General features: G+C 41.2%; 1 protein-coding gene across 1 annotated transcript in view; it reads left to right on the forward strand.

Annotated features, from left to right (window-relative positions):
- CUX1 (cut like homeobox 1) overlaps positions 1-17,977 on the forward strand; it is a 321,902-nt gene extending 303,925 nt beyond the window's left edge. The window contains exons 21-24 of the mRNA XM_065418515.1: positions 114-416; positions 5,786-5,974; positions 11,184-11,448; positions 16,764-17,977. Of these exons, the coding sequence (XP_065274587.1) occupies positions 114-416; positions 5,786-5,974; positions 11,184-11,448; positions 16,764-17,481 (1,475 nt within the window). The 3' untranslated portion in view covers positions 17,482-17,977. The remainder of the gene's footprint in view (positions 1-113; positions 417-5,785; positions 5,975-11,183; positions 11,449-16,763) is intronic.
- Positions 17,978-19,146: the final 1,169 nt, after the last annotated feature.

Raw genomic sequence — 19,146 nt, forward strand, 5'->3', positions numbered from 1 at the left:
TACCTGGGCATTAGTTAAAGTATGTAGAATATAAACGAGAAGGAAGATAGTTGTAATGCTTTGATTGCAAGATAATTATGCCATAGTCAGTTTTTCTCCTTTTTTAATTACAGAAAGCACTCCAAAGACCTCTGCCAGTTGCAGTCCTGCTCCTGAGTCTCCCATGAGTTCCAGTGAATCAGTAAAGAGCCTGACTGAATTGGTACAGCAACCCTGTCCTGCGATAGAGACAAGTAAAGATGGCAAACCACAAGAATCCAGTGAGCCTCCTGTTTCTGAATCCCAGTCGACAACACCTTTGCCTCTCTCGGGCCATTCAGCACTTAGCATTCAAGAACTGGTTGCTGTCTCTCCTGAATTGGACACATATGGCATTACGAAGAGGGTTAAAGAGGTGTTAACAGACAACAACCTTGGTAAGTTGCTTTGTTCTAATGTCTTTAATGAAATAAAACAAAGTATTAATGCTTTTTTATAAGTAACGTGTCACTAGAAAGTATGTTAAAGGGACCGTATCAAACTGTTTAGGTCTAAAATGTAATCTGTTTTGAAATTGTTCTAATCTGATAAAGAATATCCTCCAGATTTTAAATACCTACTTCCAAACACAAAATCGTAACTCTTCTACATCACGTACATGTATACCTGGCCCACCAAGCAAACTACCATCCCCAGTTCCCTGTCCACAGTCATCTGAGTCCTGTAGGCTCTTCAAACATCAACATTTCTATGCTGTTTAGTTCTCCACTTGAGAAGTTGTACTTCACCTCCAGCTTCTGGTTTCCCTGTCCATGTAGAGATGGTAACCAGGGGCTCTAGAGCTTTGCAAATAGGTGAGGGAAAGGGTTGGAAGAGGAGGAGCATCACAGGCAGATGGGAGTTAAGGAGGGATGTCATGGATGTGGTAGAGGTGGAGAAGGAGAATCCAAATACAAGAGGGTAGTATGTGGAAGTGGATGGGGCCGTTAAATTGTTACCTCACATAGGGCCCACAAAAGCTAATACTGCCCTTGTCTGCGGAGCAGTTTTCTGGATCAGGATGGAGTTACCAGATGGATGCACTGCTGATGTGGTTGATAATATACAGTACTGTCAAGGGAAATGTGAGGCGTTGACTAAGGTATAGGAAAGGGAGCCAAAGAGATCTGGGTTATACTCCCAACTCTGCCAGTGGCTTAATCTGTGACCCCTGTATGTCAGTAACTCCTCCTATGTGTCTGTTTCATACTTTCTTTCCTCACAAGGTATTGGGAGATTTAATGCATTTATGTCTGTGAAGCACTTTGAAGTTCTCGGATGGAAGGCAGTACAGAAGGGCAGAGTATTGTAGCACCACTCGTACACAAATGTTAGACTTCTGATTATGTCACTTAATGCAACCAGCATCTACCATGAGGCAAGAATGCTTAGTATAAGTGTATGGAGGCTGCTCATTTCAAACCAAAAAGTGTAGTTGGGGATCTAGATATTGAGGTCTCTCTTGGAGTTGAAGTTTAGAGAAAACTATTGTCCGGTGAGTTTAAAAAGAGATTGATGAGGAGACTTTTGGTCATTCCTTCCCTGTACTCATCCCTTTTTCAATCCAAGGGCCAACCTTTCTCTAGGAGCTTAAACAGTTCAGACTGTCTCATTTATTATAACCATTTCCAAGCATTAATATACCCAGCTTCTGCTAAGTCTACTGTATTTTAGCAAACAGGATTATATGACCCTTTTTCAGTCAGTTGCAGAATAACAGCGGCTGCCATCTTAGACTAAAGTAAAACCCATTTTACTTTTTTTTTTTTTTTTTTTTTAAGTGTCACTCACGTTCATTTAAAAAAAAATTCTAGCCAGTTCCTCTACAAAAAGTCATTCATGAAAGTAAGTCCCATTAAACTTGAGGGAACTTCTCACGTGCTTATGTTTGTATAGTCAGACCCAGAGTGCTTACTCTATGGAGCTACTCACAGTAGTAAACTCTACACATGGTTGTAAGGGTTTGTAGGATCAGGCCCTTCGTTTTTTGTTCAGAATACTATTGGGTACTGTTCCTCCTCTGGTGTTCCAGAGAGGGTTTGAAAAGTATTTTTGTTTACATTTATTTTGATGCCATTTTTACTTAGTCTTTTTTTTTTTCCCATGATTTTTGTTTTCCTACAGTGTGGCTGACAAGCCTAAAAAGCAGCAGAAGAGCCAGGAAATGTGCCCCAAACTCTGCATTAGGTGTGGAACAAGTTTAAATGTCTCCTTTTGCCCTCAGTGTGCTGAAGTGCCAGATTTACTCAGTGCTGAGCCTTCTGTTTTAGGCCACAGGGCCACATGAACCTGTCTCAGCCAATTCCTAGTGGCTCAGTAGTTCAAAAACCATTAGCCACTAAAGAGGGCATTAGAGTGAAACTGGTTTGGGTCACATGACTCATTAAACTGGATTGTGTTTGGAAGGTCTTCCCTCATGGGCTTTCTTGGATTCAAACACTAGTAACAATTCTAGCAACCAATACTAGCACTGCCAGCAGGGAGATGTTTGTAGCACAATAAGGATTTTCCAACTGAGGCAGCACATCACATTGTCACAGAGGGGAGAAAATGTAATAAGCTACCAAAAAGTCCTAAATTTGGGGGGGTTGCAGAAAGTGCCAAAAGACTGCAAAGAATTTTCCATAACAATCACAACAAAAGTAGGTCACTAAATACAAAAGCTAACTCTTGTGGCTACTGAATGGCAGTAAAGATGGGGCAAACTAAATGGCATGGGCTTTGCAAATTCTCTGAAATCTGTATTTAAAAAAAATACAACTCCTCAATTGCTGTTTGAGTATATGGTGTATGATACACCTGCTCCCTACCGGTAGTGATTTATAATCTGGTTCCCATTAGCTTGACAGTCTTTCAAACCAGGTATTTGATCCCTTATGGTTGTACTTAAGGAAGTAGAATAAACACAGCGGAATAAAAACATTTCAGTTTTGCCTTTTGCCGTCCACGTAACATTAATGTGATATTTGCAGTATCCCCTAACTTTTCATACGTAGTATTGGGCATACTTAGAGATTGCTGGGAATACTAAGGGAATGTTGTTCAGTTACAAAGACAATTGAAAAGATTTAAAGAGGAACCACTGTAAATAGGTTACAGTGCTAATACTCGTTCTGGAAGTTTCAACTAATTGGCAGATTTAAAGATAAATAGAGGGTTTATTTCAAAAGATCCCCACTCTGTACCAGGGTACAGATATACTCTGGAATGCAGATGAACCAAAACTGGCATTTAGTCTGATTTTTCAGAATTTCGGGTAATCAGGGTTTACCTGTACATGGACAGGTACAAAATGAAAAATGAATGTATTTTAAAACAATGTAGTTGAAAATCACTACTACTTTTACTTACTTGCCAAAGTATGAGTTTAGGGTTCTGTATTTCCACAGTAAGAGCCAAGAAGAGGGACAACTTTAGGTAATATTGGGCTCCACACAAAGTAACATGCACACAGAGGCCATATCCAGCTTACTCGATGTTGGGTTCTCCCTCCCCAGCTTATAGTTGCCAACTTTCTAATCACACAAAACCGAACAGGCAGGCCCCGCCCCTTCACTGCGGCCCCACCCCCACTCGCTCCATCCCCCCTCCCTCCATCACTCACTCTTCCCCACCCTCACTCACTTTCACCGGGCTGGGGCATGGGGTTGCAGTATGAGAGGGGTATGGGCTCTGGGCTGGGGGTTCAGGCTCTGGGGGAGGCCCAAGGATGAGGGGTTTGGGGTGCAGGAGAGGGCTCCGGGCTGGGGCCGAGGGGTTCAGAGTGCAGGAGGGGGTGTGGGCTCTGGGATGGGGCCGGGGATGAGGGGTTTGGGGTGCAGGAGGGGGGATGGGCTGGGGCAGGGGGTTGGGGTGCTGAGGGGTGAGGGCTCTGGCTGGGGGTGTGGGCTCTGGGATGGGGCCGAGGATGCAGGAGGGGACTCCGGGCTGGGGCAAGGGGTTGGGGTGTGGGAGAGGGTGTGGGATCCCAGCAGCTCTTACCGTGGCTCTGAGGAAGCGGCCACCAGGTCCCTGAAGCCTCTAGGCACATGGGCAGCCAGGTGGCTCTGCGCAGTGCGCGCTGCCTTTGCACCCACAGGCGCCGCTCCCTGCAGCTCCATTGGTCGTGGTTCCTGGCCAATGGGAGCTGTGGAGCCGGCGCTGGGGGACAGGGCAGCGCATGGAGCCTCCCAGTCCCTGGCCGACCCAGCGCCTAGGGGTCGCAGGTGGCTGCTTCTGGGGGCAACGTGGAGATAGGGCAGGTAGGGAGCCTGCCTTAGCCCCGGGTCCCCGCTGCACCACTGACTGGACTTTTAAGGGCCGACCAGAGCCGCCAGTGTCCATTTTTGACTGGGCAAAAACCAGACGCCTGGCAACCCTACCCCAGCTCTATATACCCATGACCACACCCTCCTCTGACTGCCTCTTATTACAACTCCCTCAAGCTTCTGTTGAATCCTTGCCCATCTGCCCCTTCATTTGGATGCCTCAGGAGTCTCTCACACACACACACACACACACACACACACACACACACACACACACACACACACACACACACACACACACACACACACACCTCCGCTGCCCCAATAAATCAGTAAACTAAAAAAGGGAGCCAGTGCGAAATTTTCCAAGTGCTTAGGTCATATAGACCCAAGACTACCACTGGGTAACGTCCCTTACACCTAGATCAAGTGAAGGAAAATACTCTGTTGGGGGGCAGACACAGGACCCTGAGGCCAAGTCTTAGCAGGTAAAAAGCTTTTCAGATTACCTTTACAATATACAGTAGTTAAAATACGATCAGAAATCAGGGTTTGACTCAGATGACTGCAGGCTTCTCTTTTGTAGCAAAAGCTATTGCATATCAAGACAGTTTTGCTCAAGAAAAGCATTAAGTGAAGGTTGTTAGAAAACAAACTGTATGGCCTGGTTTCGAGTGCTATCGACATTTTTTGTAGTTACTGCAAAGTTAAATCTTAAACATATAAATGGAACAATAACTATGTGTACATTCAAAGTATGTATGTTCCAAAATACATACAAATTGCTACCATGCTAGAGCATAGCATTTGAAACAGGGCTTAAGTACAGAATTCTTGAGAGCAATTACTACATAAAAGTTACAAAAATACACTTTTACTACATTTCGTAAACTGTGCCTACCTGCAATTGCTAAAGCACATTTACAATAGTAGTAAAAACACTATAAAATGGAAAGTATTTGCATGTGTCTGTGAAGACACTAGCGTGAATGTTGCTGAACAGGAGAGGTGTACAGTATTAGCGTTTGTTTCACTGATGGAATTGTCTGTATTATCTTAATGGAAGGAAGCAGTTATAGTACTTTCCCTCATAAAACCTAAGTAGCTGTAGTAATTTTGCTGGAGTTGAATGCTTAGTTAAAAGCTTGATTTACTTTTTAAAATCTTATTACTTTTTACTTTTGCACATTATGTCCATTATAAGGTCCTGATCCCAAAAGGTGTTGAGCTCCCCTGCTTGCCAGAATCAGACCCTAACAACTAAACTAAAACTAAGTAATTTCCAACTTTAATGGGGGAAGAGCTATTATTCTTCCTTTTATTTCTGTTGGGTTTTCAGGCAAGTGTGAAGTAAGAATAATTGACAGTGATTATATATACACCAGAGCTCTGCTACTCCTTCAAAGAATTTGGTCCCCTTCCACCTTCTAGCCTTTCTTTTGCATTGTTTTCTTCTATCTTTTTAGTTTAGATTTGCCTCTTAGCTGAATGAATACATTTCAGTTTTGATTTCTTATTAGGTCAGCGTTTGTTTGGGGAGACAATCCTAGGGCTAACGCAAGGCTCGGTCTCAGACCTTCTGGCTCGCCCAAAGCCCTGGCACAAATTGAGTTTGAAGGGACGGGAGCCCTTTGTCCGCATGCAGCTGTGGCTAAATGATCCCAACAATGTGGAGAAATTGATGGATATGAAGCGAATGGAGAAAAAAGGTAATTTGCAGCAGATTGCTGATGCATATTTTTTTATTTCAAATGGGACTTTTTTTTAAATTATCCATGAGTATTATATAGGTTATATTGATCCAGCATTATTGAAGGATATGGAAAGGGCTTCACAGCATCTTTCTGTTTGCTGAACTTGATGCTAGCTTTGCTTTTTTTATATATCTCCAGAAGAAGAAAAAAAACATCCTGAATGCCCAGTGTCATGAAGCCATTTCTAGATTCACTATAGAATTAATTACTGCTGCCCTAATGCATCAGTGATAACTTGCCTTACCAAATGAGAACCGTGAGAATGGTAACTGGCTCAGGATATTCATTACTAGGACCACAACCAGTCACAGATGTTGGGATGGAGGGAGTAAACAGTGATTCCTGAGGGAACTTCTTGCTGGTCTAACACTGGTGATCACTAGGAGGAAAGATAAATGTAGTGATTTAAAATGATTCTATGAGATGCATTTGTATCATTTAATTTAGTATCCTTTGTGGTTCTGGTTTTGTTCAAGTGAGCTCCCCTCATCTGCTTAGATCAAAAACATTTATCTATTAGGTCTCTAAATTGTTATATACAGTTTTATTGTGGAACATGTCCTGTGGATTTCAGATCCTTTTCTTTATTTTGAATCCATTGCTGAGAAATAGCAATTACAAAAATAGCCACTTTAGTACCATCACATGATTCTACAACACAGAAGTTCCAGATGCCGACTTCTAGCAGCAGTTAGCTGAGTGCAGAATTGTGTACATTCCAGCTAGTTATCCTGGGTGATGATAGTGCACCTCTGCATTAAAGTGCTACTGTTGACTGATTTCACAGTAACACTAACATGTCATGAAGAATTTTTGTGGTTAGACTGAAAATTGCAGTTAAGGGGCTTACAGGAGAGCTAGTAGTCTCCTGTTGAAAGTGAATAAGAGAAACACATACCTGCTACAGTAACTTCTGGTAGTACAGCACAATGCAACATCTCATCAGAAATTGCATGAGGTCTTCCACTGGGAGCAGAATCCTCTCAGGTTTCCCACTTAGCACTGTAAACTAAAGGGAGCTGAGATGGTTTCTGCTGCATTAGAAACAGAGCAAAAATAAATGGGCCAAATAGCTAGATTTGTAACATTCCTAAGAGATTATCCTGTACAACGTTGAATAAAACAAAAAAAAATAATTAAAAAGTAACATTGACAGCCTCCTTTGGAAACGAGTTTCTAAACTGGATTTTGATCAAAGTCTGACGCAATACATATGCTATAGGAAAGGAAACGGTCCCTGAATAAAGATAAGGCTGTAAATTGTTTGAGGGCCTCAGCTGAGCTCCTGAACTGTGTAAGTGCTGTCCTGGTAGCAGAGCTCTGGGAGTGAATTCAGCCCTGTATTCACTCCAGAGTTCTCTCTTGCAGCTACGGGTCCTGTTGTTCAACCGTTTAAATTACCCTGGAGCCACATCAACAATGGAACTTTCCATTCAGATAGTGTCAGTGAAAGAACATTGCAATGGTTTCTGTTGCCAATGAAACATTACAACCAATTATTCCTCTCCCACATTTTATCAGAGGAATAAATTGATAGTTATGGTAAAGATGAGATGAGCATATCCCCCCCCCCCCCATCAGTTTGAAACTTATGCTATGAAAGCCCTATATAAACAGTTCAGCAGACTTCTAACATATGTTAAATCAACTTTTAGGAGGGGTCTTCAGACCCACCAAGATCAGACTCCTTCCCCCCACTTCCCTTACTTTGAATAATTAGCTTCTGCAGCATATGGCACACCACTGTGCATGCTGCTGGAAACATTGCACTCCGCAGTGAATAGTGCTGAAGCCTCCTGACAGGAGAAATGCTCATTCTCTATATTTCCCCATCATTTCATTTTGAATAAGCTTGTTCAGTACCAGGTAGGATAAGAATTCTATTTAAAAAGGGCTCTGTTTTACCCCAGTAGGCAGGCTCTAGTGCTGTTGGGTGGTGGGCTTGCCGTTTCCAGCTGAGTGCATGCTGGGGAGACTCGCCAAGGGAACATGGCAATGCTGGGGCTACAACGACAGCAATGAAAAAGGTGGTAAAATCCTGGAATAGAACTGGGCCCAACACCAAGGATCCAGGTCCAAACCTTCCCAAGGACTGGATTTAGGAAGTGATTTTGGTCATTATGAAGTATTGGTTAATGGAAAAATTCAAAACTATATCCAAAACCAAACTCCTCCAAAACTCAGGGATGTTTGTAACTTGCCTTTTGATTTGAGTCTCTCCTTATTTGAAAATGTGCTGAAATCTCCCCTGACCTTGTGTATATTCACCACATACACTTAGAATTAAGATTGTTTAAAATAATATTTGCAAATCATCTTTAAAGCATCTAGAGTGCTTCATGCAGCGCTCATAGCTAGTAATCTGGTTCAGCACACTGACTGATGCCATAATATGTGACCTTGAACCAGTGGAGCGATGGTCTGATAAACTGTTCTGGATGAAAAAATACCAACTGGTGGATGTTATGGGTTTTTTGCAGTGGGGCTCCCTGTAAGTCATCATTGTTTCTTTATTCCTGTCTCATGAAAGATAGACTTAGCAGTTGTTGCTTCATAGTGACAGCATTGAGAGTGAGGGCAGGTCTGCACTTGGATGGAACACCTCCCAGGAAAGTCTAGTTCTCCAGGAAGTGGTGCTCATCCTCTTGAGTTTGGCCTGAGCTGTTGTCCCAGAATGAAGATTGAAAACTCTGTGTTGCTGGAGGTGTCATCTTTTGGTTGTGGGATAAGAGAATCTGACCACTCATTAAAGATCTTTTTGCATAAGAGGAGGGTGTTAAGCCCAGTGACCTGACCAAATTCTGGCAGCTTCAGTTGGATATAGCACAAATCTTTTACATTTTTAATTAGATGTGCTCTTCTCCTTCATGTCGTCTGCTAAATTTCTGTGTAGTGTTGCAGTGTTCTAATGAGCAGATACCATTCTTCACCCTTCTTTTGGCTGTTACAGTGATGAATGAAGGGAGCCCTGTGTCTAGTTTGTGTATCAGTAGAAGTTTGTAAAACACTTTAATCTCAAAAGGCTCCAAAGACCTTTTATAAATGGTGTCCCTAGTCTCTGTTTGTCATAGGATGGAGATGGATGGCAGGAGAGAGATCACTTGATCATTGCCTGTTGGTCCACTCCCTCTGGGGCACCTGGCATTGGCCACTCTCGGTAGACAGGATACTGGGCTAGATGGACCTTTGGTCAGACCCGGTACGGCCGTTCTTATATTCTTATGTAAATGTAAGATAATATCATTTTCTTCATATTAATTGCCAGCATTACAAGTTGTAGCATTTAGCTGCACCTTAGGGTCTGCAGAGGTAGGGCCCCATATGTTGTTTACCACTAACTGCTTCCCATTTTCCCCACTGGTTGAAACATCCTATATAGCTTTGGTTGATTGGAATAACCTTTAAAAATAACTTTCTTATATAAACAAGGTGGGTGAGGTAATATCTTTTATTGGATCAACTTCTGTTGGTGAGCGAGACAAGCTTCTGAGCCAGTCTCAGGTCCTGAAGAAGAGCTTTGTGTGGCTCGAAAACGTGTCTCTCTCACCAACAGAAGTTGGTCCAGTAAAAGATATTCCCTCACCCGTTTTGTCTCTCTACTATCCTAGGACTGACATGGCTACAACTACATTGCATATAACTTTCTTAAATGGGTGCAGGACTATATATGACACAGCAGAGTGATGGATCGTGAGCTTCTTGCACTCTGTTCCATACCAGCGATCTTGCACAGTAGGCAATCCAACAGGCAAGACGTCCTATTCGGGAAAAATAAAATGTTGGCCATTCAGGTACCCAGGAAGGTTAAACAGTATGTTCAACATTCACTTTGATACTCCTGTGACTGTGTAACAGTCCCAGTAGATCCACCACCAGTGTAGAGGGCGAAATGACAAAGCAGAGCTGGACACTAAAGGCCCAGGAAGTCCTGCAGGGGAAAAGGGTACTTTATTAAAGCAGCTCCCTGGCACTATAAGGAGGGTGAGCTCTATACCCAGAAAACTTGAGTTGTAGCTCAAGGTGGCCTGACTTTTTTTTTTTTTTTTTATCATCTATGCATCCTATTCCTAAAGATAAAACCTATGGTAAAGAAATTCATTTCATGAAAGACTTTGTTGCTGGCTCAGGTGACCCACTTCACAAGCTTCCAAATCTCTATGGCATGAGTCTATGCTCCGAAAGATTGATATATATATTTAAAAGGTATTTATCAGGCCACTGCAACATTGTATTGATCAAGTTCATCTGGAAGTGCTTTTTTCTCACTGCAAGGGAAAGGCCTCCTTGACAATGCTCTTGCATGACTATGATCCCATCTCCCTCCACCCATTGCAAGTCAATCAAGGCAATGACATCATTAGCCAAATCTCGTTCCTCAATGAACTTAACAGGATGGTTCACCACCACCCCTCTCCCCGTGAGGATGAAGGCGCCTAATGGAATTGCTCAGATTCCCATCACTGACCTAACTGAGCTACCTGCACACAGCAGCAGTACCCATCAAATCGTATTGTAAAATAATCTTGCTTAAAGGAAGGGGATGTAGGTTGTTTTTCTTTTTTATAACTTGTCTCCAGTGTATGCATCTAAGACCAGATCTGTAGGAATAAGCAGCAAATCTCTGAACTGTTCCTTAGGGCTGAGGCAAAATTTCAGGATTCCACAGGTTCCAAGCGCCATCTTGTGTTGGAACATGGTTGTGATTTCAGCTTTTATCAACTACTGTAGTTTAAATTTAATCCAGTAGGAAGCTTTAAATACCAAGAAACACAGAGCATTTCAGTTGCAATGCAGCATAACTGTCCTAACGGACTGTATATGTGAAAATGTCATACTCCTAAAATACTCAAGACTTTTGTTGAGTAACATTAGAACTATGCACCACACTTAACTTATGTCCTTTATTTGTCTTACATATTCACCAATGGGGTGGAAAACTTAGAAAGGTTTATGGTCAGTTTGTGCTCTCTTCCCTGCCACCTCTGCCTTCTCTTGCGGACTCTTTTCGGATCCACACCAGAATTCATTTCCTGCTCCTTCCTGCTCTGTCCTTCCCAGCATGCACCCCCCCACCCCAAGCTCACAATTTGGGATCTTTGCATTTACTCTGCAGTTTTTGTATTTGGTGACTTTATATTTACATGGTTCTGTATTTCTCTTTCAGCCTACATGAAACGACGGCACAGCTCAGTTAGTGACAGTCAACCTTGTGAGCCCTCTTCAGTTGGAATAGACTATAGCCAGGGAGCCAGCCCACAGCCACAGCATCAGCTAAAGAAACCACGAGTAGTGTTGGCACCAGAAGAGAAAGAAGCTCTAAAACGAGCATATCAGCAAAAGCCATACCCATCGCCAAAAACCATTGAGGAACTCGCTACACAACTCAACTTGAAAACCAGCACAGTGATCAACTGGTTCCACAATTACAGGTACAGTACATGTCCCACACCGCATCTCCAGTGAGCACAATATATACTCTAGCCCTAAAAGGCTGTTTATTTCTATCTGTCTTAACTAGTGCTGGGCAGTGATACAGAAGGGACTGTCTCATTAGCAAGGAGTTTATAGTAATAATGATAGTGCAAACAGTATATGCCAGTTTTAAAATAATTCCTGGGGAATAAAAATAGAATCATAGAATACCAGGGTTGGATAGGACCTCAGGAGGTCATCTAGTCCAACCCTCTACTCAAAGCAGGACCAATCCCCAGACAGATTTTTGTCCCAGATCCCTAAATGGCCCCCTCAAGGATTGAAATCACAACCTTGGGTTTAGCAGGCCAATCCTCAAACCACTGAGCTATCCCTCCCCCACATATTGACTTAAATAGTTCTTGTCTGTGTGAAATCCTGCATTTTGATTTGATATGTCAGAGTGGGACTTTAAACTAAAAGGGTTCACTGTTGTGGGATATTTATAATTCATATAGTAGTCTACCAGATAGTGTGTACACTACTGCCCTCTATTGGATGGAATCAGAACTATTCTTTTGTCATAGGTTAGCCTACAGTGCTGAAAATTAAAGGAGATTTTCCTTTAGCTCAAGATATAGAGACCTGTGATTTGGGACCAGGAGAATGTGTTCTGTCTCCATGAAGTTCCACATGGCCATGGTGTGCAGCCTAGTGACAACCATGATGTCTGAATTGGCTGCAAATTTATTACACTATTATGATAAATCCTTGATGCCAAGAGTCATCCTGAAATGAAATGAGATTAGAGTATCAGTTTAATCCTTTGTTCCCTTTAAAAAGAACCACAAATTGGGTGCATTGAGTAGTTTCTGACCACTGAAGACTCAGTGCTTGACCAGCTTGACCACTGAGAAGTAGAAGGAGTTGGATAAACACGCTCAGTTTTTGTCTGAAAGGAATTGATCAGGAATCCTCATCATCTTAACACACTTTTGTCCCAGAAATTGGCACTGATCAATATAACAGTTATAATTTGAGAGGTAGAAGAAAACATACAAGCCTCAGTCCCTTGCTTTCTGAACCAAGAGTCCTTGATTATCATAGGACAGTTTAAAAAACCTTAACAAACAATTCACATTTTAAAAGATTTCTCCCTCTGAGCTCCTCTCTGCCACTTCCGAGGCCACTGTGGACACAAAAAAGACTCCTTGTTAATGACAGAGCTAAGAAATAGAACATACAGTAGTAGGCAAAGGAAAATAACAAATATAGTCACCAGTAGGTGGTAACATTTCTACTCTGTCACATTGACTTGTACTTAAATGTAGTCAAATTTGATTTGTGTGCACTGCAAATACCGCATCTTAGTTTAAAGTTCTCCAAATACAGACATCTATTCCCTTTCTCACTTATAGCAATTATACACAAGTTGGAGTAATGCCTATGTAAATATGTTCCCTTCAGCCTGACAGCAAAATGTCAGGCTGTTCTCACTTATACAGATGAATGAGAGTACACTGGTGACATGTGTTATCTTCCTCATTATCATGAGGTCTTCTGTTAGGCACATTGTGAGAAAGCACGACAAGTCATGATCGATCAGCACATTTAGCCACACCACACTATACATTAATTCAGAATAGTCCTGCAGTTACAGACAAAGTAAAATATGTACAAGCGAGGCAGCAACATAGTCTAATGGTTGGAACACAGGGCATGGGATCAGGAGTTCGGGTTCTAGTCAGCACTACTGATTTGTTGTGTGACTGTGAGCAAGTCGTTTATGGCCTGATTGAAGTCAGTGGGATTTTTTGAGTGCTCAGCACCTCTGAAAATCAAGCTATGGTCTACTACTCTATGCCTCAGTTTCACCATCTGAAAAACAAGAATATTAACAAGGGTTTTGTGAACTTGAGGTAATGTCTGTGAAGTGTTTTTAGAGCCTCAGCAGAAAGGTGCTCTATGAATGTTAGGTATCTTTATTATTTTTATTATTTATTAATATATACAAGGTGGTACAAGAAATGAATTCATGGAACTGAAGAGGGTTCCCTTTCTAACTATAAGGAATCTTGAAAGATAAGAATGTGGTGTTTGTCGTATTTTAAAGGTATCAAGAGCCCATTTTCAAATTTAGCTTGCATTGTGGGTTTTATATCTCCCATACAACTGCTGTCTGACCCATTACAAACCGTCGTGTACTGTTCCTCTTGAATTTGATACCTTTTTCATAATGTCTTGCTGTCATGGATTCGGGGTCTCAGGAATCGTGTTACTGCAATGCTTATCCTTCGGGTATATGGCTTATGCCACACATTCCACAATTGTTGTTGCATTAGAATATGCCCTCACATCCATCTTTGTGTAAAGAATGTGTGTTGGCACGTGTATGTCACAGCAAGAGGCACTGTGGAAATACCTGAGAGAGAGAGAATTTCACTTTGAAATATAAATATTCAGAAAAGATTTCATTGTATCCACAAACACATCTACACCTTTCTGTTTGTTTCCAGAGCTCAAGACTCGGCACATACACTCAGATGTATATTATTCTTATGTATTTATTTGCATGACAGAAGCTCCCAGAGGCCCCTTTTGAAATTGGGACCCCATTGTGTTAGACGCTGTAACAAATACATGTTAAGAGATGGTCCCTGCCTCAAATGACTTACATTCTAAATAGTGGGACAGACAAAGGGTGGAAGAAAGGAAGTAGTATTAACCCCATTTTACACATGGGAAATTGAGGCACAGAGATTAAGTGACTTGTTCAAGGTCACCTAGAGAGCCTGTGGTAGAGGTAAGAATTAAACCCTGTTCTTTTGAATCTCAGTCCAGTGCTATTAAATTATTAAACTCCATTCAACTTAATTTATAAAAGTTGCAGGAAACATCACTGTATTAAATGTCTATATATGATACTGGAAATTGTGCAAAAACATGTACAGTGAACTCCAACACAATCCCCAGGATAGCCTCATATTTTGAATAACACTGAAGAATGTCTTCAGGGTGTGGTTAATGTAGTGGTCTTCATCTTCCACTGATTAGGCACTTTCTGTCCGGAATTTCCTAGCTGCTGCCACCAGTTCCTGTTTATTGTACAGACTTTGTCTCCTAGTTAATGTAGTGCTTGATTGACTTCCAGACCTAGTGTGTTGGGGATCAATTCCAGGGATTTGCACATCCATCAAACAAGCCCATACTAAATAGAACTGTGGCCAAATGCTCAATGAGCCTGCTGTGATTCACTTTCTTAAGTGGAACTGTGGTATTTTAAATGACATATTTCTTAGGTGGGCAGACACGAAGTTATCCGTTTCCTTCTCCTGACTCAGTGAGCACCCCAGGAGCAGTGTGCTTTGGATCACTGCCTGTAAAGGGAGATTTATAAGAAGTAAATAAAGCCTAGTAATAAACACAAAATGCATGGAAGTAATGTTAATAGCAAATTAATATTACTACCTACGGTCCCCGGTCTGGTGAATATTATTCTCCAAGGGGAATTTATAGACCCGTAATCCCTGAAAAAACCCATGTCAGCAATTACTGCCGAAGTACTCTACTGTCTCTGAAGCAAGTCAATAATGTCATTAGCTTCAAACACAAAGCAGACATTCCAGCAGTGTTCTGTTGCTAGTCTGTGTTCTTCCCAGTGTACATTAGTTCCTGCAAGAAGTTTAAGGTTCTATTGAAAACTTGCCGCAAACATGAAGAGGGTTTTTCATCTGTGGCTTGAAAGACAAGGCAGCGCTTCTTCATTAAAACCAGTGGTATTTTTGTTTTTGACAAAGTTTTCTCTAAATTGTTACTGTGTCTACACTATTCCTGTGCTGAGGTTCTTTCTTCTTGTTATCTAGGAACACGGGGCATATCTTGCAGTAGAATGCACTGAGGTCATAAACAATTATATTAATCACAGTCGAATTATGATTATATAATTGATTTAGTTATCAAGGCTAAGTAAAACCCCAGGCCACACATCATTTCATTTCCCTGTGAGATCCAGGACATTGGGAAACTCCTTATGGGAAGCTCAAATAAAATGACATGTATATTGCTGGGTGATTTTTACACACTTCATATTGTAGGAAGCACAAAGTTGAACATTAGGTGACTTTTACCCATATGTGGAGTGCATTAATTCCCTAGGAGTGCACTGCCTGTCATGTGGCTATTAATGTTCTGAAATGAAATTTATAAATAAAAAATAAGGCAGAAGTCACACTGGGCTCATAGACTGAAAACCAATCAGAAAGCTGCACTGTCCTAAAGTTGATTCAGAATTATATTCTTATTTTTGATCAGGGTTTCCTGTTTGTAGTAATACTTTTTTCTGGTTTTTGTTTAATTTTAGGCAAGTCGTGGCTAATTTTTAGGAGTAGAAATCAGAATGATATTGGTGTTTATAAATTGTTTCCCCTCTAATTATATAAAAAAAAATCCCTTCCGAATTCCTGTGCCCTCAGAGCAGAGAGGAATCTTTAGGTTCTTCAGGCACCCTCTGAAACTTCATGCTCTCAGAAGTGAGATTCCAGTGAGAATGGGAGATCCTTAGGACCTCGTCTCTTGATCCCCTTTATAATCCATGTACGATCCTGCAAAAATTGTAAATATCAGTATGTGTGTAACTTGGATTGAAGTTCTCCTAAAGCAACAAGTATTGTTTTAACTAAACTAGAAGGTCTATTTATGATTTAACACTCTGTCATTCTAGAACAATTCTGTTATCTGCACGAAAATTAAATTTACCCTGTTTGCAGAGAGTGTGAGGTAATTATTGAACTGAACAGTCAGAAGGAATCAGATTTACAACAATTATATATGCAGTGTTGTAGCCGTGTTGGTTCCAGGATATTAGCAAGACAAAGTGAGTGAGGTAATATCTTTTATTGGACCGACTTCTCTTTAAATCTCTTAAATTTTGGCATATTGAGTATTACCCAAAGTAAAAATGGGGTGCAAATCAAAACCCAGACCCAGACATCCCCTTTCTCTTCCTGCTGGACTTTGAGAGAGTTTCTATAGGGATATGGACTATGTAAGTTGGGCCTAATACAAAGTGCTGTTTAAAAGCAGGTATCTGACATATCACAGTAAAGTATTAAAGAAGAGCCTTGACTGCATTTCACATTCTTTCACGTTTCTTCAGCTCATCCTTTGAATATGTAAACACTTCTGAGGATTCAGATTTGGCACTTCTGTCCACAGGCCAAGGAAAAAGCTTGTTGTGAATGTGTTTTCATTTTCTTGGTCAGTTCCTCGAGAAAGCATACATTATTATGAATGGCCAGCACCAAACTTATCATTCTGTTATCATGTCTTCTAGATCTCGTATCCGTCGAGAGCTGTTCATTGAAGAAATCCAAGCAGGAAGCCAGAGCCAGGCTGGGTCAAGTGACTCTCCTTCAGCCAGAAGCAGCAGGGCAGTTCACAGCTCTGAGGGAGACAGTTGTGATGGTGTGGACACAGAAGGCCCACCTGAAGGAAAGCAAAGTGGTCTGGAGGCGGACGAGTACAGCAATGCAACCACAAAGTCTCAGGGAGGGCAAGCAGAGTCAGCTTTTGAAGCTGGGGAAGAGGTACCACAAGATGCCAGATCATCAGAGAAAACAGAGTCATTCCATTTGGGAATGGAGAGCTTGGAGGATACTGATGATGAGGGTAGGCTCAAAGCACCACGTCAGAGTTCTCCGCCAGGGTCTCAAAGTTCAGGAGAAACTCTGGAGACAATGCCAAACTCTGCTACAGAAGAGGATGCCTCTACCTCAGCTGCCTCCACCTCAGTCCTTACAGGGGAGAGCTCCTTCAAGTCAAAAGAAAGTTCAGAGAAAATGTTGAGTGTGCCAAGTACAAGTTCCACATTGGCTGCAGGCTCACAGAAAGCCAACTCTATTCAGAGTTTATTCAGCTTTTCCGAGGCAGCAAGCTCCAAGAACACGCGGGACAACACCTTGAGGAAAAAGAAAGCAGCAAACTTGAACAACATAATACACCGTTTAGAGAAGGCCGCTAGTCGAGAAGAGCCCGTCGAATGGGAGTTTTGAGATTAAACTCACCCAACTCTAGAGAGCTGGGAAAGTTAAACTGGACCTCTACTGGTTTTATTGTGTTGCGCACTTACCGCCCTGCAGGCCACAGGGCAAAAACGCCATAGGCCAAGGTGCATATAGAAAACAAAAGGAGCGTTAAGCCCAATTTATGTTTGTGTTTTCAAGGAAGAAAACTGAAATGTGTGGTCAAGCTTTTTTGTACCCTGAAGTGTTTTTATTAATGCCCTATGTGATTTCCACAATTTCTGGAATAACTCATACAGCTTTGCCTTGTGCCCTCCTCTTTGGTGTGGGCTTTAAAAAAACAAAAACATAAAAAAAAAATCAAACCCACATATTTAAAGGGGGCTTTTTATCTGCCATCTAATGGCTACAGAGCGATAATACACTATTATCTTCTTAAACCAGGAAAAAAGGGGAGATTTTTCAAAAAGGAAAAATAAAAAGTTTTTTGTAGCTGTTCAGTTGCCACTAAGAGATTGCACAGTCAACCGACTCTAAACACACTAGTTTGGATTCCTAAATATTTTCAAGAAAAGAAAAGAAAAGAATCATGTTGTTTGAAACTTTGAATTAAAAAAAAACACATTTACTCCACATATTTTTTAACAAAACAAAAAAAAGTCACATCAGGAAAATATCTTAATTTGTGGTAGCTGACTTAGTGTTTTCTTGTAAGTGAAATAGAATATTGACACGTAGTGCACATTGTTTCATAGCTTTAACTGATTCTGGTCTTTTGCAGACCAGAATTTGTTTAATACACTCCATTTTAGGCCAAATCAGGACAAAAAAAATCTGAATCTAGGTATTTTATAATCTGCTTTTTAACCTCTAACCACAGAGCACGCTGATCAGACCTCATATCCAGGAGGTTTAGGAGACAACTTAGAATAACATGTACTTGATCATTTCATTTGAATTGTAGTATATCTAGTACCTTTTTGTTTAAGAAAGAGAAATGAAAAAAGTTGGCCAGTAACATTTCAGCCTGCAGCTCTGGGGACATATTTTACAACCTGAAGCATTCAGCTAACCTGAAATCAGTTAAAGTTTCATTTACATGTGTAACTGATAACACACACCACTAAGAAGGAATTGGGGCCTGCCTCAGATGAAGAGATTACTGACTCTCTTCCCACCATAAGCACTGATTTAAATGTTTTAGTTTGTGGGAAGTTTATTTTTGTGTAGAAAAAGAATACATTGCAGGTATCAGATGGGCTGTGACCAAGATGTAAATAGCCCAAACTCCAAACCAAAATATTCATGCTCTTGAATCCCAGTCCAGACTATTCTGCCCTTTGGAAATTTAGCCTCTTCAGATTATTTTATGCACAGCATAAAACTGATCAAAGTACAAATCAAATTCTGACTTGTCTCCAACTCCTCCTGTTGTCTATATGTATATGCGTGAGCATAGAGGTGTGTGGAAGGATGTGTGTGCGTGAGTGTGTGCGTGCAATTTTATACGTCTGTGTATTTTCTTACATACTTGTGCACACATAGAGTGCATTACTGCCACCTTTTTTCAATAAGCTGTTTTATCAGTTATGGCTTCTACAAGTTTGCTAATTTAGACTCCTTTATTGCCATATCTTTAAAACTAACAATAGATGATTTCGGTATATATATATATATTTTTTTTTGCTTATTTAT

The sequence above is a fragment of the Emys orbicularis genome, chromosome 17, assembly GCF_028017835.1.
Source record: "Emys orbicularis isolate rEmyOrb1 chromosome 17, rEmyOrb1.hap1, whole genome shotgun sequence".
In the NCBI taxonomy this organism is placed as follows: Eukaryota; Metazoa; Chordata; order Testudines; family Emydidae; genus Emys; species Emys orbicularis.